Genomic DNA, 21718 nt, shown 5'->3' with positions numbered 1-21718 from the left:
ACAAACAAACAAAACAAACACCCAAACCCTAAACTTCAACATGTCCAAGACTGAACTTAACGATTCTCATCAAAGTGGTCTATAAATGCTCTGTTTCTTTGTGAATAGCATCACCATTCCAGTTGCAAGAGCCAGAAAAATAGGAGTCATCATACTCTCCTCCTTTTTCCTCACCACCCATATCTAGTGCATCACTGAGTCCTGTTGATATAACCTCCAAAATAGCTCTTGGATCTACTACTCTCTTCACCTCCACCGACAGTATCCACTATCCAAGGATAGTGATCACCACCTTTTCCCTGGAGCTCTGCAGCAATCTTCAGCTTGGTCTCCCTGCATCCATTTTGACCTCCCTCCAACCTAGTCCTTCACATTACAGCTAGAGTGGCCTTTTCAAACACATGCTCATGCTTAAAATTTGTTTGCCGCTGCTCCCAGAATAAAGACCAAAATAAGGCCTTCCTCCAACTCTTAGCAATCCATTTCCTTGAGCTTGAATGGGCTGTGCTCCACCCCAACTCAAGACTTGTGCACTTGCCGTTACTCATGGCCCTTGTCATCCTTCAGATCTCAGCTTAACCGTCATTCCCTGGGAAAGCCTCTCCAAACTTCCTAATTAGGTCAAGTCCCTCTGCTATAGGATCATAGAGAAGTCTGTGCCTTTTCTTCAGGGCACTTTTCTGCCTATAGGCTGTAAGATTTACTAAAACAGAGAGCTAGTGACTCCTACAACATAACGCCAGGCACATAATAAGTGTACACTATACAGTTGTTGAATGGCTCAATCAATGTATAAACTTCAAAGAAGTATGGCCAATGATGAATGTGGGCCCAGTCCCAGAGAGAACATAAATTATGGCCGTGACCCACCTGCATGGTCCAGCAGCCTGGACCGCAAGGCTCCTTGCTCCTCCCAGTAGCTCCGCCCCTTGGGTCCAGCCCCTCCCTGCTGAATCGTGGGGAGGGGCATAGAGGTCGCATGACGTGACAGCAGCCGGTCGCTGATTGGGTTTCCAGGCGTGGTGGCTAGGAAAGAGGCCGAGTCCGCGTGCGCTGATTGGCTGGCGGGAAGGGGCTGGACGGGCGGCGGCGGCGGCGCGGGGGCGGGCGCTGGTAGGGATGGGACTGGGCTGGGGCGGGAGGGCGGTAGCTGCGGGTAGGATGGGTCCTCGCTGCCGGCTTCGCTGAGACTCGCTCGCGTGAACTGCCTGCGGCGGGCCCGCAGTGGCCGCGGCGGCATGAAGGGCGCTCTGGGGAGTCCTGTGGCCGCGGCCGCTGCAGGCGCCGCGATGCAGGAGAGTTTCGGCTGCGTCGTGGCCAACCGCTTCCACCAGCTGCTAGACGACGAGTCAGACCCGTTCGACATCCTGCGCGAGGCCGAGCGCCGACGCCAGCAGCAGCTGCAGCGCAAGCGGCGCGACGAAGCGGCGGGGGCGGCGGCTGGGGCCGGCAACCGCGTCGGCAGGAGCCCGGCTGGGGCCTCGGGCCACAGACCCGGCGCGGGCGGCGGCCGGAGGGAGTCTCAGAAGGAGCGCAAGAGCCTCCCGGCCCCCGGCGCGCAGCAGCCAGACAGCCCAGGGGGCGGCCCTCAGCCGCCTGGTACGCGCGCTCCGCCCGGCACCTAGATGCCCCAGGGTGGGCGCGGTTGGCGGGAGGGGAAGGAGAATGGGGTCATGGAGGTCACCTCTCCTCAGCAGCCCCACGACCTCCTACTACGGGACTGGGATCACTGGAATCTGTTCCAGAAAGGGGAGGGGGCTCTGGGAAGAGTTGGCTGGAGTTGAGGGTCCCTGTGGCCGAGGAGGGTGGGAAAAGAGGACGGGGCGTGGGGTGTCACGCCCCTTCTGGCCTTTCCCAGTCCCTTCTGGGGGCGAAGGAGAGTGCAGGCTTGGAGTGGGGGGTTTCAGAACGCTGAAACAGCCTTTACAAGTTGGGCAAAGTTGAGAGAGATTTCTGGGTTGGTGTGTGGGGGCGAACACTGAGGTCGCTGACCCGGGGCTCTCAGATCTAGAACTAGCAGGGACCTTCTCCATCCTCCAGCCCAACCTCTGCAAGATTCGCGTCGGGGGGCAAAAAGTATTGTGGTGGGAAGGAGGGAGGGGAGCGCCTTTTAGGGAGAATGGAGGAGGGTGCACCCGGACCCTGGGGATGGCGGCGGGAGCCCGGGGTGTGTGAAGGATCGCCGGGGTGAGGGGCTGGGGCATCTGTGATGGAGGGAAGTCCTGGGTGACCTCGGGGGCGGGCTGTGACGTCAGGGCCGCGAGCAGAATGCGGCGGGGGTGGACGCGGGGTCCCCGGCGCCTTCCAAGCTCTGGTGCCTTCACCCATCCATCCGCCTTACGGAGCTTCCAGCAGTCATCCCGCACGGGTGTTCAATATAGCAGGCAGCATTGATGGGTTGTGTAACTTGTCATTAACTCAATTTGCTTTAAGAAAAGCGTTTTAAATTAACCTTTTCAACAAGAATATTCAAAGTTCCCCACTCCCTGCTTAGCCAGAACGGCAAGTGCAAAGCTTGTTGTACTACTGTCCGCATCTAGGGACGGAGGGTGCTTAAGAGTCGTTTCTCACCTGAACTGCATCAGTGGCAAAGCCTCCAAGTTTCCACCTGTGTTTCCTGTTTTTCAAAGATAAGACAGTGATCCTAAGGTTTCCGTAAAAAATGTTAAGATGTATAATTTGACCACTCCAGCCAATGTTTGGCAGTGTATTCAACTTGGCTTTACTGGCTTGGTCCTTGCTTGATAAAAATTGTGCAGCCCAGCCCTGAGAGAATAACACCTGATTTGAGTGTTGGGGCTTTGACTCCTGCAACTAGGTAATGTTTACCTTTATCTGTGGAAAGTTCAATCCAGCATTATCTCTTGAAAATCAGAAAATTAAGTCACTATAATAAAAATATTGAAAATTATTTTAAATGCTATTGGATATCCCAAGACTCCTTGGTAGGCCAGTACAGTTATAAGCCTATTTAAACAGTGAGTGAGACTTGAGATATTTTGTACATTTTGCATTATGTTCTATCTTTTCTTTTAAATTTAGATAAATATAGTAATAATAGAATTGGGAAAGGCTAAGCTTTGTTTTTTAACAAGTGAAAATATGTACTTTAGTGTGAAACTGAATTTAGTTTTCTATGTCAATGTATTGCTTTTTAACCTTTTTACTATTAAAAATGTGCATTTTTGTTATAAAAATTTTAAACAATTCAAAAGTGTATGAAGTATAGTGAAAATCCTGTATTTTTCTTACTTTTAACACCTTGCATTTACATACATAAATGCACAGAGCTACTTCTTTTTTTCTAAATTTACATGATATAAACTGGGTTGCAACCTGCATTTAGCGTTATGATCTAGTACAGTTATAACTTGCTAAACTAATAAACTTAGCACTGTAGTCTAGTACATTTATAACTTTTTTTCTGTCAATTGTTTATGATCCAAGTGATCTGGCTTTTGAGATCTATATTAAAGAATTTAGTTAGTTTTGTAGTTAAAATGGAAATTTTATAATTCTAGTTCTTTTTCAAGTATGTTATTTCAGGAGCAAACAGCTCATTAATTTCCGTTTATGTAGTTACTGTGCTAAATTTATCTGTAATGGGTGTTAGAGAGCTACTCTCTCAAGGTTTTGTAGCCCTAATTGATATGGACTGTACTTTTCTAACACTCAAAAATTTTAATTTAGTTAGAATATTATAAATGAATGCTTAGTGTAGACAAGAATCAAAGTCAAAACAAGTTTGACATATAACGGAAACATTAATCTCAAAAGGATGTGGAAATCATAAGATTTTCCCATAGAAATAGGGTTTTAATGGCCTTCACTATTTCACAATATACGTAGACCCTTGGATGAGCCTTGCTCAAAAAAAGTCGTTCTTGAAGTCTTCAGAGGCTGTTTCAGCTTTGCTTTTCCTGGCCTTTCAGAACTAATCTCTGAGTCAAAGCTCAAATTTATTTGGGGGAAATCTCACTGTAAATTTTATTGTATTCTGTCCTTTCATGTGGGCTTGGGGTTACATCAGTGATGAGACTGCATATGCCAGCCTTTTATTGGAAAGGGCTAGTAAAATTCAGTGTTTGCATATCCACTTGGAGCCGCTGATCTAGCACAGTAAAACTAGGTTCAGTTGCATTCTTGATCCCTTAGTAGTAAATTGTGGGAAAAACTGGACCCGTATTATATTTGTTTTTTGGATTTTGGGAGGAAAAGGAAATGTTTGCAGGGTATTGATAATTATTCTACTAAGTTGCCAGTTATATTTAATGGTTTTCAACTTATACACAGAAGCTTTGGAAGAAGCTTTAGTATAAAGTATGCAGCAAATGTCATTTAAAATTTTGAATGATGAATTCCAAATTTAATTGATACAATTTTAAAAATAACCTTGAAAGCAGAAAGAAGGTGGGAATAAGCTAAGTAATTCTGTAGTTGAGTGGAGATATTTAGTTTTTTTTTTAATTACAGGTTATGAATAGGAAATTTGAAACTATTAAAATAACTTTTTACATTGAGGGAAAAGTATTGAAAAGTATTGTTACTGTTGATGTTCTTGCTGTTATGTCATGGTCTATTATAGTTTTCAACTTGTTAGATAGTTAACTTTCACAATAACATTTTCTACCTTACATATTAAATGCCTCTTCCAAATTTGATCTCTCTTAATAACGTGTGTGTGCTCGGATCTGGCATTGCATACTCCTGGGCAATTGGGCACCAGTGTCAGTCTCTGTTTCTGCAATAAAAGCATAATGCTCTGTTTATGATAACATCTTTCTTATATCCTAAACATGTCACAAGCTCAGACTGTGGCTTCAGGAAGCAAATCAGACTTAAGCATTTCCTAGGTTATGGGACATTAACTTAAGATTGAACTTAGATCTGTTGTGCAATATTTCACATTTCAAAAAAATACTTTGTTAGCTAACAAGTAATAAATTGCACAGTTTTGTGTTAGTGGTGTCACGACATGATTTTTGCTTTAAAATGATATTAGTAATGTATTGGAACTATGTTAATATTTACATGTGCCTAGTTTATAAATATTAGATAGAAAATATTAAGTGGGAAAATAGGAGAATACATGTAAACATATTTCTTAAGAGTCACAAGTATCTGCCTAAGTAGAAGAGGAACCCAGTAGTTTAAAAAAATACCCATTAATTCAAGTACATTTAATATTTTTATAGCCATACAATAAATGTGGAGGGTGACATACCAAGAAAAATCTAAAATTTTCTACTAAAATGAAAATTGTACATAATGTTTGAGATGGAGACCTATTAAATGTATACAAAGAAAAGATAAACACATTTTGGAAGATAATTTAAGAAGTAACAAAGTTCTTCACAATATATTCACCAAATGTTAGTTGCCTTAAGACATAGACCCTGCTGAAAATTTTTAAAGCGTCAAAACCGAGAGGAGTAAAAAGAGAACAGAGAAGGCTCCTCAGTGCTGGCCTCTCCATGGACGGGAGATGCCCCTTCAAGTGCTGGCCAGCCCTTGCATGAGTTGGCAAATACCAGCTTGGCCTCATATTTGAGAAGTGTGATCATAAATGTATAAATCCCATCAAAGAGCAGGAAAATCTGTTTTCAAATGAGAAAGATACAATGGTACAAGCTATTTAAAAATGAAAACTTTATTAGCCAATGAATGATAAACTATAGATGGGATTCTAAAAATATGTTCTGAAATACAGGGTATTTATCTTTTAATTTTCTGGAAGGAACTTAGCTACCATGTTTTGATGAAGCTGCTCTTGTGAAATGTAGTTGATAATATATCTCAGTTGCTATCACAGAGTCATTGTAAAATATCTGTAAGTTAGTTGGTATAGTTTATCTTATCATACTTTCTAGGACATAAGGGATTCAATGGTAATGTCAAAGTTTTATTAAAAGACTCTGGGCAGTAGTAGTATCAGCAACCTTTTTTCTTCTCTGAACTTTTCCAAACTTCCCAAATTTTCCTATGACATTGATTTCTAGAAAAGTAAAATTTTAAAGTACCTGTAATAACATGCTGCTGCAGACCTTGTGTTCTAGCTCTCCCCTTTGATTTCTCCCTGTCAGGCCAGAAACGAACTTCCAGAAGAGGGGAGCAGCAAGGATGGAATGAGAGCCGGGGGACGGAGGTGACGCTTGATAGAGCAGAGCGGAGATCCTACAGGGAATATCGACCCTATGAGACGGAGAGGCAGGCAGACTTTACACCTGAGAAGTTTACAGATGAAAAGTAAGTACTGCAGACCTCGGCCTGAAGGGTTGGGGGGAACCAGAAGGATTTTCAGAGGACTACTAGCCTTTGCAACCTTTTTGTGGTGCCAGTCCTGGGAATATTTTGCCAATTTCAGTACCAAATTTCAGTACCAAATCATACTACCTTAGGTAACACGCGAAGCACCTTCCATTTATCTCATAGATGGCCTTAAGTCTTGGTTTAGGAAATCATTACACAATGAAAAATGGATTACTTATTGGTAACTATGAAAAGCATTCTTATAACTATCTAGGAGTATGCTAAACTGATTAAATTTTCTTTTGAAATTTAGGCCAGAGATATAATTATGTTCTTGATTTAGCAGTACTAATTTGGGCTACTAATGAATTTAAACAAATTCCTAGCCCCATGTCAGGTCAATAGGTTATCATGATGATATTGGACAAAAAAACTGATAAAATATGTGACACCAGTTTAAGGCTCCCATGCCTTCTCTAGAAAGTGCTCTGACCTGGGAGATGATCTCAGGCTGGTGCAGCCTGACACCCTTCTGAGTAATGTGGCAGCATGTGGGCTATCATGCCCACCTATACACAGGAAGCAGTTCTTAGTGTCTTATGCTTGGCACTAACAAGATGGATGCTTGCTGCCTCAAGTTTTTAATTATTAAACCTGCATAGCACTGGGTTTAGATTAAAACAAAATAACTTGTGAATCACATTTAAAGGAAAAGAAAGTTAAAAAGGCTAAAAGAGACTAGAATAGTGTACAGTTTAATGTCAAGGGAGCCGTTATTCCCAAAGTCTTTCAACTTCTTGACTACCTATTCCACTACACATTCAAAACAGAGATGGTATATCTGCCACCATGTTAGAGGATGAGGGCTAGAGAAAGGCTTGATTCTGCTTTTTTGGGTGATTAGTTCAAATTTGCTATGTAACAGTCGCAGTCTGCTTGCTTACAGAAAGCCTTCTGGATCAGAGGTGCTTATTTTGGGAAGCATTTGTGTATTTTTTTCCTTCACTGCAGGGATTTATTCTGTAGAAATACGGAAATTATAACTCATGTTTCCAGCTTTTTTAGTAGCAAAATTATGAGTTTTTTTAAAAAGGATAAGTCTTTATATGTTACCATGAAGAAAACTGCCTATTAAGGGATGCCTATTTTGGATACAGGAAGTTTTAAGAATTATATAAGGAATTCTCATATACCCTCATCCAGATTCTCCAATAACATTTTACCATATTTGCTTTATCATACCCCTCCCTCACTCTCTCCTTCTCTTTCTCCTCTCTCTCTCTCTCTCTCTCTCACTCTCTCTCTCTCTCTCTCTCTCTCTCACACACACACACACACACACACACCTCTTTTTTCCTTGGCATTTGAGAGTAAGGTGCAGGAATGTCTCTTTATCCCTAAATACTTTAAATATATTTCCTAAAAACATGGTACAATTATCAAACTCATTAACATTGATAAAATACTATTATCTAATTCTCTAAATTATGTAATCTACAGACTACTCAAATTGCACCAATTGTCCTAATAGTATCCTTCTAGCAGAAGAAAAACAATTTTGGTTCAGGATCCAGTCCAGGAATGTGCATTGCATTTAGTCTTCTTTAATTTAAAACAGCTCTTTAGGGCTTCCCTGGTGGCGCAGTGGTTGAGAGTCCGCCTGCCAATGCAGGGGACACGGGTTTGTGCCCCGGTCAGGGAAGATCCCACATGCCGCGGGGCGGCTGGGCCCATGAGCCATGGCCGCTGAGCCTGCGCATCCGGAGCCTGTGCTCCGCAATGGGAGAGGCCACAGCAGTGAGAAGTCCGCATATCGCAAAAGTAAAATACAATAAAAATAATAATAATAATAAAATAAAACAGCTCTTTAGTCTTTTATTTATGGATTTGACCTTTTTTAAGAGAGTATGGACCAGTTATTTTGTAGAACAGCCCAGAATTTGAGTTTGCCTGCTCAAATTCTTAATGTTCACCAACCTGTTAAAAAAGAGGGTAAGCTACATGTTAAAAGAATGAAATTAGAACACTACCTAACACCATACACAAAAATAAACTCCAAATGGATTAAAGACCTAAATGTAAGACTAGACGCTATAAAACTCTTAGAGGAAAACAGAGGAAAAACACTCTTTGACATAAACCACAGCAAGGAAAACAGAGGAAAAACACTCTTTGACATAAACCACAGCAAGATCTTTTTTGACCCACCTCCTAGAGTAATGGAAATAAAAACAAAAATAAACAAATGGGACTTAGTTAAACTTCAAAGCTTTTGCACAGCCAAGGAAACCATAAACAAGATGAAAAGACAACCCTCAGAATGGGAGAAAATATTTGCAAATGAAACAACAAAGGATTAATCTCCAAAATATACAGACAGCTCATGGAGCTCAATATCAAAAAAACAAACAATCCAATTAAAAAATGGCCGGAAGACCTAAATAGACATTTCATCAAGGAAGACATACAGATGGCCAAGAGGCACATGAAAAGATGCTCAACATAACTAATTACTAGAGAAATGCAGATCAAAACTACAATGAAGTATCACCTCATGTGGTCAGAATGGCTATTATCAAAAAATCTAGAAACAATAAATACTGCAAAAGGTGTGGTGAAAAGGGAACCCTCCTTCACTGTTGGCGGGAATGTAAATTGATACCACCACTATGGAAAACAGTATGGAGGATCCTTAAAAAACTAAAAATAGAACTACCGTATGACCCAGCAATCCCACTACTCGGCATATACCCTGAGAAAACCATAATTCAAAAAGAGACATGGGGCTTCCCTGGTGGCGCAGTGGTTGAGAGTCCGCCTGCCAATGCAGGGGACATGGGTTCGTGCCCCGGTCCGGGAAGATCCCATATGCCGCGGAGCGGCTGGGCCCGTGAGCCATGGCCACTGAGCCTGTGCATCTGGAGCCTGTGCTCCGCAACGGGAGAGACCACAACAGTGAGAGGCCCACGTACCGCAAAAAAAAAAAAAAAGGAGACGTACCACAGTGTTCATTGCAGCACTATTTACAACAGCCAGGACATAGAGGCAACCTTCGACAGATGAATGGATAAAGATATGGCACACATATAAATGGAATATTACTCAGCCATACAAAGAAACGAAATTGAGTTATTTGTAGTGAGGTGGATGGACCTAGAGTCTGTCATACAGAGTGAAGTAAGTCAGAAAGAGAAAAACAAATACCATATTCTAACACATATATATGGAATCTAAAAAAAAAAATGGTACTGACAAACCTAGTTGCAGGGCAGGAATAAAGATATAGACATAGAGAACAGACTTGAGGACATGGCGTGGGAGGGGGAAGCTGGGCGAAGTGAGAGTAGCATCGACATATGTACACGACCGAATGTAAAATAGTTAACTAGTGGGAAGCAGCAGCATTGCACAGGGAGATCAGCTCGGTGCTTTGTGATGACCTAGAGGGGTGGGATAGGGAGGGTGGGAGGCAGGCCCAAGCGGGAGGGGATACGGGGCCATATGTATACATATGGCTGATTCACTTTGTTGTACAACAGAAACTAACACAGTATTGTGAAGCAATTATACTCCAATAAAGATCTATTAAAAAATAATATATTTTATAAGAAGGGGATTATAAAGAAGCAATTGAGCATATATTTAATTGGGGGTGGGGTAAACCTGTGGGATAAAGAAATGATTTAAGGGATTAAAATAGACTAGAACACACAGGGTTATTTTTAGGGTCATTTTCAGTTACTATTATATTATTAATGAATTTGTTATTTTATCAGTATCTGATCTAGATTTCATGTAAATTTAGACCCGATTTTGACTATTGGCATTATTTTCCATACAGAGTTTTATGCTTCATTTCTTCTCAGTTTTTAGGTAGACTTCTTTTATGGCCCTGTCCAACTTCCTGGTTAAGAACTTACTGTTACTTTTCATTTGTCATTGTTTTAGAACTCTGCTTTAGATATTTACTGTAATGTGGAATCAGATTCTATAACAGTCTCTATTTAAAATTTTGGTTTTGGTCCGGGGAGGTGGGAGACAGAAAAGCCAGCTTGGAGAACTGATTTAGGATGATGTTTCTTGAAAGACACTGGCATAAAGTTAATGACTGGCGCTTCTGTATTTCTTTATCTTTTTGAGTAAAGAGAATTGTGATTTTTGTATCTTTTTATTGGTGATTGTATAGTAGCTTTTTTTTTTTTTTTTTTTTTTTTTTGCTGTTCGCGGGCCTCTCACTCTTGTGACCTCTCCTGTTGTGGAGAGCAGGCTCCGGACACGCAGGCTCAGCGGCCATGGCTCACGGGCCCAGCCACTCCGCGGCATGTGAGATCTTCCCGGATGGGGGCACGAACCTGCGTCCCCTGCATCGGCAGGTGGACTCCCAACCACTGTGCCACCAGGGAAGCCCTGTATAGTAGCTTTTTAATGTAACATTTTAAGCCTGTTTCAGCAGACTGGAACACACCTCTAGTTCTGGTGTTTGAGCCACTAATGTCACTAGATTTCAATAAGTAATCTGTTGCTTTAAATGTTTTTAAAAGCCTTGACAAATTAAAAAATATAATTTCTTATTAAACTAGGATTTAACAATGAAAAAGATGAGGCCCTTCCTGCAGAAGCTTTGAGTCTGGTGGAGGAGAGACAAGTCCTCATAAAAAGTGACAGTGACCAGATGTTAGCAGAGAATGGATGTGAGGAGAAGTGGGCGGTCAGGCCCTGGATCCAGTGGGTGTGGCAGGGAAAGAGTGAGAAAAGGTAGATTCTTGGCTTGGACACTTCCATGTTGTGAGTTAGGGACTGTAGTAGGAGCAAGGGGTCAGTGTTGGTCATGTATCTTCAGGGCCATGGGGTAACATAGGGGGATGTCCAGGAAGTAACTGGCTTTGTGGCCTGAAATCAGAGAGACCCCCAAATGAGAGACACAGGGTCACATGAAGGGGCCATGTAGCATTAGCACAGGGACGAGGACGATGTGTACAGGAGGTAGGGAGTCAGAAATGTTGGTGCTCTTAAGGACAAATGGGTAGGTATCCAGAAGATGGGATATCCAAGACATGTTCCATGAAAAAGGCAAGGTGTAGAACCTTTCCCTATATGTGACTCTGCAGTGTCTGCCTCTGAGAGGTGGAATTGTGTGGCCAAGAAGCAAGAGGAGTACCTTGTGAATGTTTGGGTATTACCTATTTCAAAAATCATTTTATAAGGATGAGCAGGGAAAGAGAAGCCAGAAAGGGCAGAGGAAAATTAGTGGTTGGTAGTGTCAAATGATGCATAAGGGTCAGATGACCTAGAGACAAAAGTTGCTATTGGATTTAACAACAAAGACGTCATCTTCAGCTATCTTCCTCATCTGTGGGCACTAGTTGTAATTAAATGACTGTACGTGAAGGGCTCAGAACAGTGTTAGAGATAGTATGTGCTCAGTAAATTTAACTATTATTTTTTTTATTCAAGATACACGATTCTTTCCAATATACTGTAGCCATAATGTCCTTCTAGAATTTTTTTTTAATCAAAAAAAGCCTTAGCTCTTTAATCCAATTCACCGCTTTTTATTATACTCATCTCTTCCAAGACCGGTTGACAGGTTTGATCGAGAAAGACCACTGAGAGGACGTGGATGCCCAAGAGGGGGCATGCGAAGCAGAGGCAGAGGTGGTCCTGGGAACAGAGCTTTTGACGGTTTTGACCAGAGAGGGAAACGAGAATTTGAGAGATACAGTGGGAATGATAAAATGTAAGTTTCATTGTAAATGCTATTTTCCCTTTAAGATCTTGGTGTGAATCTGTTGTGTGTTAATATTTAGTTGACTTTATATTAGTATGCAGTTATTCCTAAGGGAGCTGATCCTGGGACAGTTTTTATAATCAGCTTTTCTGATTTGGAGATTGACTGGACACCAGCTTCCAGTTTAAGGGAATATTCTTTCTTTTTCTAGAGCAATCAGAACTGAAGACAACATGGGTGGATATGGAGTTCGCACCTGGGGATCAGGTAAAGATACCAGGTATGGTGCAAATGTGTACCTTCTGTGAACCTACAATTAAGTGGAAATATCTGGATCTTTATTTGCCTGTCTTGAAAATTATGTCCTCTATGTTATGCTTGCCATGTCTTTATAGTTGTGTGCTTTACGTAGCGATTGTTTTGTTCATTTTGTTTCATGAGATAACTTTTTAAAACAGTTTTGCTATGTTGCAGTTAGATTTGAAACTGCTTTCAAAATTATTTTATTTTATCTTATTTTAGCCAAGCAAATTGTATATTTGCTGACACCCCAAGCACATGGCACTGTATATTTGCATATGCCTCAGAATGCTTTTTAAATTCCTAGATATTCTGTACTTTATTTTTCTGTGACCTTCCAAAGTTTTTGTATACATTGCATCTTTTTTTAAAAAATAAGTTTATTTATTTATTTTTGGCTGCTTTGGGTCTTTGTTGCTGTGCGCAGGCTTTTTCCTAGTTGTGGTGAGCGGGGGCTACTCTTTGTTGCAGTGCACGGGCTTTTCATTGTGGCTTCTCTTGTTGCGAAGCATGGGCTCTAGACGCACGGGCTTCAGTAGTTGTGGCACACAGGCTCAGTAGTTATGGCTCGTGGGCTCTAGAGCACAGGCTCAGTAGTTGTGGCACATGGGCTTTGTTGCTTCGCAGCATGTGGGATCTTCCTGGACCAGGGATCGAACCCGTGTCCCCTGCATTGGCAGGCGGATTCTTAACCACTGCACCACCAAGGAAGTCCCTGCATCTTGATTTTATAAAATCATTTGCAGATCAAAACTCAATGACAAGTTTCACCTGAGGTTCAAATTTGACATTTCTCAGGCTTTATGATATCTCAGATCTGTGCCAGTTTTCCTACTTAGGGGAGGTACTTGGTTCTGCTATTTCTGTCATTTCAGGGCTGCAGGGAAGTACGAGGAATGGGTTGCTCCAGGATGTGTTGCAGGGAAGGCTTTACACAAGTTTGAAGGCTTGAGGGGATCCAGACTTCCACTTTTTTTCTTTTGAAGAATATAAGCTCTTTACATAAACTTATTTTTCTTTTTATCCTTTAAAACAAATGTACAAAATAAGGTCAAATGTAAGATTAAATTTACTACCATTGCACATCTGTGTTGTCCTTGAAAAGAAACTTGTTGAATGTTTGTCAATCTAGGGTTCTATAGAATCTCAAATACAGACCTTTTCATTTTGTTTTATTTTACTGTAATAGTATATTTTTAAAAAGTAATATAGGCACTTTCTGCATCATCTGATTTACTAGCTTATTTAATACTACCACCCCATTTCAGTTTGCATTTGAGTTTAAAATCATTTTGGCTCCAAGTGATTACTTACTCTAAGAGGTAATTATTGACCTTGGAACATGAAGAAGTGACCACATGTGCTCCTGGCAGATGGTATGTCCCAATGTTAAAATGAAACGTGCCCTATGGCACTCATTTTGGATTGGTTTGTGAGTTATAAAGTCAAAGCTCTTAGGTGGTAATAATGTGTAATTGAAAGTTTTTTTTGTAGAATAAGACTTTAATTTCTTATTTAATACATTGAGATTTTGATTTGCCACCATGGTGTAGTGCAGCTGAGTTATGATTAATGAGAAAACAGCAGAGGTGAGCCTAACAATAAATGATGTGTTCGTGGCTGACAAGGGCAAGTGCTGCACCGTGCATTGGAGGTGTGAGGGTTTTGCTGTAGTTTAGTATTCCTGTTTGAAGACATTGACAGTATAATTAGATCTAAGGACAAAATACTTTCAAAATGGTGTGACTGAGCCATTTCCATTGTTACTGGTTTTCTTCAAGAGTTTGACTGTTAGTACCTGTGCTGAAAGTAGAATTTTCTCCATTTGTAATAATTTTAAAAGTGTAATATCAGGTATTATTTTCTTGTTACTAACTGGAATAGACACCCACAAATGCAGTTTTTAATAATACTGCCTTCCAACTTTTATTGTGAAGAGCCAAGACAGTTTTATGTAGTAATCAAGCAACACTGGGTTAAATCTGTTCACTGTCATAAATTTGGTTAAGATGAAGTCTGATTGAATTTGAACTAGTTTAAACACCTTGAGGTGTTTAAAATTTTTTGTAACCATACTTGTGCAAACAGGCATTTTCTACATTAGTATAACTGAAGTCAAAATATAGACATGGGCCCTGGAGCTTTATCTTTCTTCTAATAAATCCAACATTTGTGATTTACTTTCAACAAAATAATAAAATTTGCCAAAATAAATTGTTGCTAATCTTGAGACTTACTTGTTTTGTAGTTTTCGTCATATGGTTCTAATGGTTCTATTGAGCTATAAGCACAAAATTAGTTTTATGTTTATTCATAAAATAATTTAGGTCAATACAGGAGGGAGGTCTGTGATTTTTCTTCTAAGTTGATTGACAGGTTTAAGAATTGCTGGTCTCTTTGTTTTGTATTCTGCTTCTTTTTTCTTCCCCTATATCGTTATAGCCCTTTTATGATTTTTAATTGTTGAAAGCTATGAACTGTCAGTGAATCCATGTTCTTATCCCCTTGGTTTATGACATGGCCAAGGGAATAAAGAGAAAGTTGGAGTAATACAGCACTGCCACTGCTGCTAGACTCCTGGATGCTAAAAACTCCCATGACCCACGAGGGTCACACTGATGTGTAGAGGCTGCTTTTGTTAAAGGACTTCTGCCAGGCAGAGCAGCAGGGATGTCCTTCCAAACAGGGAGAACATTTGATTTAGGACCTTTTTAAAAGTAAAAATTATTTATTCAAATTTTGTGTTGGAAAACTGAGTTTTTTTTAAAGTTGATAACAATGGCTTTGAGTTGAGAATTAAAATACTTTTAATGTAAAAACTCTGTCCTTTTATTATAGTTCAATTTATGTTTATTAAAAAAAACACCTGATTTTATGAAGATTTTTCCTGAACTGGGAATGAAAAAGTGCTGGGTTCTGAACGTACAATGTAAAATATTTCTATTATGTTGACCAATCTTAGCATTTTCCTGAGAATGAAATTTCTTTTGCTGGTACTTTTTTAAAAGTAATGTTCAGATAGGATTAATATCAACATAAAAAAATTAAGCTTATGTATTTAAAATTCAAAGTGTTTTTCACTGTGCTGTAATTTCTAATCTGTAGATTATGTATTTAGATGTGATGGTATGTAAATTGATGTTTCAAAGCCTTATTTTTCTGGTATGGTTATCACCAGCTTGTTTGTAATCCTACACATTCCTTTTTGTGGAATGTTTCCACTTTCTTGCCATTTTCTAAAGTTTGAAATGGCATATTCTTATCTATTTTAAGTCATTTAACACTTACAGGTTGAAAATGTTTATGGCCCCTGTTAATATTTGGAATTTCCTAGGATAATAAGAGTTTTGAATAATTGTTCTTGTCCTTTACAATCTGTTTTTAATTTTAGGCCATTCATGGAAACTTGTATTTCTCCAAGTACTTTTCACACTTTTGGAAATAATTTATATGGATTAGCAATTAAGAGCATTTTTCTTCCTCTTTTTTATTTTGATGTGGATTACCTGTATGTACATATTAATTCCTTGAGGGATGTTTACTTAAGAAAAAGGACATTGAAATGTGTTTTTTTCTGTCTTGAATATGTAAGGGCATTGATGTAAACAGATTTGTGTGACTAGAGTGGTTCTTGCTGCTTTGCAGTGACATGGACCCGACTGCCCCCATGGAAGAGACCACAGTGGTGGAGGAGTCCCTGGGCCCCCTGGAGGAGGAATCTCCAGCCAAGTGGGTATTTCATTCATTTTCCCCATTGGGTTGTTGGTCTTTTTCTTAAAGATTTATAAGAGGTCTTCATAGAATAGGAAGCTCAGCCTTTCGTCATATCACAGAGGGTTATCTTCTTAATGTGTTAATGAATAATCAAACTAATTAATAGTTCAGATCATCTAATGCATGATTATTAATGATAATTAATGGGTTGAATTCAAGTATTCTGTCCTGTGCCTACAACTTATTTTCTATCAGCAGCCTGTACTGTGACTAGTCTCTCTCTCCTCAGGACCCCTATCTTTTGTCCCTTCATTCTCTCCCGGTCCCTCCTTCCTCTTTTCTTCATGGAGCTTAGTTCCCTGGTCCATCTGTAGCACCCTTGCCAAGGCTTTAAACTCCCTTGCCCCTTGGGTCTATGAGTACCTTGCTAGCAAATGCACCCACCTCCTGGACAACCAGTAGCCATCTGCCTTCTTTCTGCCTGCATCCACAGGCTGAGCACTGCAAGATACTCAACAGGGCTGATGGGAACCCCTGTAAATTCCCGATCACCACATTCTGAAATGGGCCCTCAACACTGCCCAGCAATGCCCATTTCTTGGATTTGCTCTTTCCCCCACCCACTACAATGACTGGTTCAGTCCTTCTTGTCCCCTCAAGAGCCCTGACATTGCCCCCCACTTTCCCCTTCTTCCATCCTTCTGACACCCACACCTCCTCTTTCATTTTCTGGGTACAACTTGGCCTCCTTTGTCACAGAGAAATTACACCACTCTCAAAGGTGCAAACCTGCCTGCACCTGCCTCCTGTGCTTCCCTTGTGGTAAAATAGAGGCACCATCCCTCCACCAGCCTCTCCAGCGTTTGGATCCCATTTCCTACTGACTTCAGAGAAATCTCACTATCAGTTAGCTCCTTCATTTTTAGGCATGCTCACTTCCTTCCTCCCAACTCTGGTCTTCTTATCAACATTTTATCTGCACTCAGTCCCTCTTGTTTTAAGCCTCTAGTTGCCCCTACATTCACATTCAGCTGCCTTTTTCGGGGTTATGTGCATTCTTTCTTCATTTCCTCCCCTTCACTTCATCCTCACTTCACTCCAGGTCTGGTTTTGACCTCATTGCCCTTCTGAAACAGTCACCACATGTCTCCAGACCTAACAGATGTTTCGGTCTGCATCTTCCTTGACCTCTCAGGACATTTGACTTTACAGGCATACCTCAGAGATATTGTGGGTTTGATTCCAGACCACCTCAATAAAGCGAATATCACAATAAAGTGAGTCACATGATTTTTTTGGTTTCCCAGTGCATATAAAAGTTATGTTTAGACTATACTGTAGTCTATTAAGTGTGCAATAGCATTATGTCTAAAAAAAACAGTATACATACCTTAATTTAAAAATACTTTATGGCTAAAAGATACTAACCTTTTTAACATACTTATCATCTCAGCCTTCGATGAGTCATAATCTTTTTGCTGGTGGTGGATCTTGCCTTGATGATGGCTGCTGACTGATGAGGGTGGTGGTTGCTAAAGGTTGGGGTGACTGTGCAGTTTCTTAAAATAAGACAGCAATGAAGTTTGCCATATTGACTGACTCTTCCTTTCATTTGAACACTTAGAGGCCATTATAGGGTTATTAATTGGCCTAATGTCAATACTGTTGTGTCTCAGGGAATAGGGAGGCCCCAGAAGAGGGACAGAGATGGGAAGGCCAGTTAGTGGAGCAGTCAGAACACATACAACACTTATTGATTATGTTCACTGTCTTACGTGGGTGCAGTTTGTGGCACCCCAAAACAATTACAATAGTAACATCTTTGTATCATTGGTCACAGATCACCATGACAAATATAATAATAATGAAAAAGTTTGAAATATTTTGAGAATTACCAAAATGTGACACAGAGACGTCAAGTGAGCAAATGCTGTTGGGAAAATGGTGCTGCTAGACTTGCCCAACACAGGGCTGCCACAGATATTCAATATGTTAAAAAGGCAGAATCTGTGAAGTGCAATACAACAAGGTATGCCTGTGTTGATTTCCTCTTAACCACAACCTCCCATTGGTTTCTGCATTCTTCTGGCTTGCTTTCTGCTGCTCAGTTCCTCCTTTGCAGACTCATCCTTGTCTTTCCGCTCTTTTAAAATGTTGAGCTCTTCAGGGCTCTGCCTTAGGCCCTCTTCTCTGTGTCTAGTGTCTCTTTATAGGGTCTCACGCACTCCTGCAGCTTGAATTGTCATTTATCCCCTGACTCCAGAATATATACCTCTGGCTCCAACCTTCAACATGGACTCCATGCCCATGTGTCCATCTGCCTCCTAGACACCTCCCCGTGGGCATCCCAAATGCACCTCATGCTCAGTGTGGCCAGGACTGAGGTCCACAAGCCCCCAACCTCATTAGGTGTTTCTGTTTTACGGAATGGCATTGCCATTCATCCAGTTGCACAAACCAGAAACCTAGGAGTCATTCTTGAGATTTCCTTCTTCTTGACCCACTGTCTCCCCAAAATCCAATCTGTCACCATGCCCTGAGGATTTATACCCTTTTATATATACCATCTCCACTCACCATCATAGTCTCTGCTACTGCTATCTGCTCTCTCACCAGAGCTCCTAATGGGGCTCCTTGCATTCTCACATTCTACCAACGCACCCATTTCACACCAAAGTGGCTTTCACGCTGCCATTCTGATCATCATGCCCCCACCCCTCGAGTAAGACCCTCCCCCTGGTGGCGTCCTGTCCTTTTTCTGTCCCTTGCCCTGACCTGCGCAGTCCTGCATGGTCTGGCCCATGAAGAGCCCTCAAGTTCAACCACTCCTGTGCCTTCTCCAGGTTCACCATGTGGCCCTTATTTCATGTTCCCAAGCTCCTTTCTCCAGCTCCTATGCCACACCTGCCAAAGAGCTTTTGCAAGTGCTGTTTTCTTGTTTTTCTGTACCTCTCCTCCACACTCCCTTCACCCTTCACCTATTTATTTAACTCTTACTCATCCTTCAGCTGCGAAGAGGCAATGCTTAAGAGCAGAGACTCTGAGCCAGTGTTCTGGATTCAAATCCCAGCTCTGCCATTTACTAGTTTGGCTAAGTTATTTAATCTTTCTGTGCCTCAGTTCTCTTCATCTGTAAAATGGGAATAATAATAACACCTACGTCAGAAGGCTGTTATAAGGATTGGTTGGGTGTGCATGTGTTTCATGTAGAGTGGGGCCTGGCATGTAGTCAGTGCTGTATAAATACCTACTATTATTATTGTTACTTATTACAAGAGTAAAGTGCTACGACTGATGATTGTGAAAGCTGTTACTTTACTATTCAAAACAACTAAGTAATGTATTTAATTAAAGAAATAGATTAATAGTTAATAAGAATATTTAGACAGTAAGTTAACTAAGAAAATAGATCAACAGTGTATATGAATGTTAAGAAGTGAGTTAACTAGATACCTTCAGGAAAAATTGGACCCTTTTTGAGCCAGTAAACCATTTATACAAATTCAGGTAATATAAAGCAGAATAATAGGGGGCAAATTATAGCATAATTGTAACCTTTAGAATTGATTGAGGTACTCTAGCATTCATAATATTAGACAAAATAATTCTTTCAATTAATCAGTTATTTTGAAAGACAAAATAATACTTAATGATTTTGTTGGCAGTCTCATTGTCTGCAGTATCCTAGTGGAGCTAGTCAGTAAATCTCTCTCCCTCTGCTGAACATGCTGGACAGTGAGCACTCAGTTAAAATTGCAGGAGCTGCAGTGCACCGCAGTCTAGTGACCGACCACACTGAGAAATTCTTGTTTCTGCACTGCCTTGTCAAATTTTAAAATTATTACTAACATTTCTAGTAATACAATTATAGTTTTTTATAATTTCAAAATTAGGCTTGTATATGCATTCTAGGATGGAGATGCTCTCTGATCTTGGCTTTGTCGGGATATTGATCTAACACCCAAGCTTTCAGCATTCAGCCAGAATGTATATTTAGTGCAACTCTTGGTTTAGAACTTCTTGGTAGGTGAATTTAATGTACCCTTGCTTATTTTCAAACCTGCAACCCAAAGTACATACATTTTCCTCAAATTGGACACATTTTGTCGACAGTTATATGTGCTATGCCCTTCCTTCCTTCTTCGTTTCATTACAGAAGTATTACATGTTTCTTGTCATGTGGTGTTCTAATGTCCAAGAATACCTGTTTTGCTTTAAGAGTAAGTCTAACATTTACTGAGCATTTCTTGTGTGCCAGGAACTGTTCTAAATGAGTCTATGGCTTAACTCATTTAACACTTTGCTGCCTGTGAAGGAGAAGGTACTGTTCCTATACTAATGCTGAGACATACAGGTTAAACAACTTGTAGTAAGTGTCAGAGCCAGAATTTGAACCAGGTATTGTGGCACAAACATTCATGTTCTTAACTGTACTGAGTTGTAGGAATGGTTAAAAGTGCCATTTAGACTAACTTGCTATTAAGAACTGCAAATGGGAGAAGGTGGTTCTGTAAGCAGGGGAAGAGCTGCCAGGATCACTGAGGATTTCCCTATTAAGTAACATGGATCAAAAACTCCCTTGCATCCTTAAAAATTTAAAACTCTATGAAAAGAGAATGGTGAGGAAACATTATTTAAAAATATCTGCAATGAATTATTTTGTACTTTGTTTCCAAGGGTATTTGCTTAGATAATGAAGATTGTTATGTACTGAGTCTTCTTAAAGCAGGACCACAGCTCTTTAAAATTCTTATTGCAAATTTATGAGGAGCTCAAAGTTTATCATGAAATTCACTTCCCTTTCAGTACTTTATTTTTATCTTTTATTACTTTTTTGGCTGCGTAGGGTCTTAGTTGTGGCACGCGGGATCTTTCATTGCGGCACGTGGTCTCTTCGTTGCAGCGCTCAGACTTCTCTCTAGTTGAGGCACTCGGGTTTTCTCTCTAGTTGTGGCACACGGGCTTCAGGGCGCATGGGCTCTGTAGTTGTGGCGCACGGGTTCCAGAGTGTGTGGGCTCTGTAGTTTGTGGCACACAGGCTCTCTCCTTGAGGTGCACGAGCTTAGTAGTTGTGGTGCACGGGCTTAGTTGCCCTGTGGCATGTGGGATCTTAGTTCCCTGACCAGGGATCAAACCCACATCCCCTGCATTGGAAGGCGGATTCTTTACCACTGGACCACCAGGGAAGTCACCCTTTCAGTACTTTGGAAGGAAGTAGGAGATATTATTTACATGTTAGGTTAGATCCACTTGCCACAGTTAAGTATTCAGTGAGTAAAGTTTTATTTCTAGAACCCACTTTCCTTGATTCACTGCACATTTTCATTCAGGTGAAAAAGTATTGCCTGAATGGAAGTTTGGACATTTGAATTGATGATTTGTATGCTTCCTCTGTCCATATCTTAACTATCTTCCATCTAAGCATTTTTTCTGCCATCTTATTCCCTAAATAGCACAGAGGTTAAATGCGGGCTTTGGAGGTAGAATGAATGGATATAAAATTTGGCTCTTTCATTTATTTGTTAGTTGTATAACCTGTCTCCTTGATTTTCTTACCTGTAAAATGGAGCTGTTAATTTTAACTAACTTGTGGCATTAATTATCATGAGCAAATTAATGTAAAGCACTTTGAATAGCATCTGGCACCTAGTAAACATACAGTAAATATTAGCATTATTATCCCGTTTATTTCTACATAAGGATAACTGTTGTTAAAACAGTTCTATT

General features: G+C 40.6%; 1 protein-coding gene across 1 annotated transcript in view; it reads left to right on the top strand.

The window, feature by feature from the left end:
* The first annotated feature begins 1128 nt into the window (after positions 1-1128).
* HABP4 (hyaluronan binding protein 4) overlaps positions 1129-21718 on the top strand; it is a 42153-nt gene continuing 21563 nt past the window's right edge. The window contains exons 1-5 of the mRNA XM_081237181.1: positions 1129-1599; positions 6084-6246; positions 11825-11986; positions 12189-12257; positions 15923-16006. Of these exons, the coding sequence (XP_081093307.1) occupies positions 1239-1599; positions 6084-6246; positions 11825-11986; positions 12189-12257; positions 15923-16006 (839 nt within the window). The 5' untranslated portion in view covers positions 1129-1238. The remainder of the gene's footprint in view (positions 1600-6083; positions 6247-11824; positions 11987-12188; positions 12258-15922; positions 16007-21718) is intronic.

This window comes from Mesoplodon bidens (genome assembly GCF_964165515.1).
Source record: "Mesoplodon bidens genome assembly, chromosome: 6".
Classification (NCBI taxonomy): domain Eukaryota; kingdom Metazoa; phylum Chordata; class Mammalia; order Artiodactyla; family Ziphiidae; genus Mesoplodon; species Mesoplodon bidens.
This window is presented reverse-complemented; position numbering and strand designations above follow the sequence as displayed.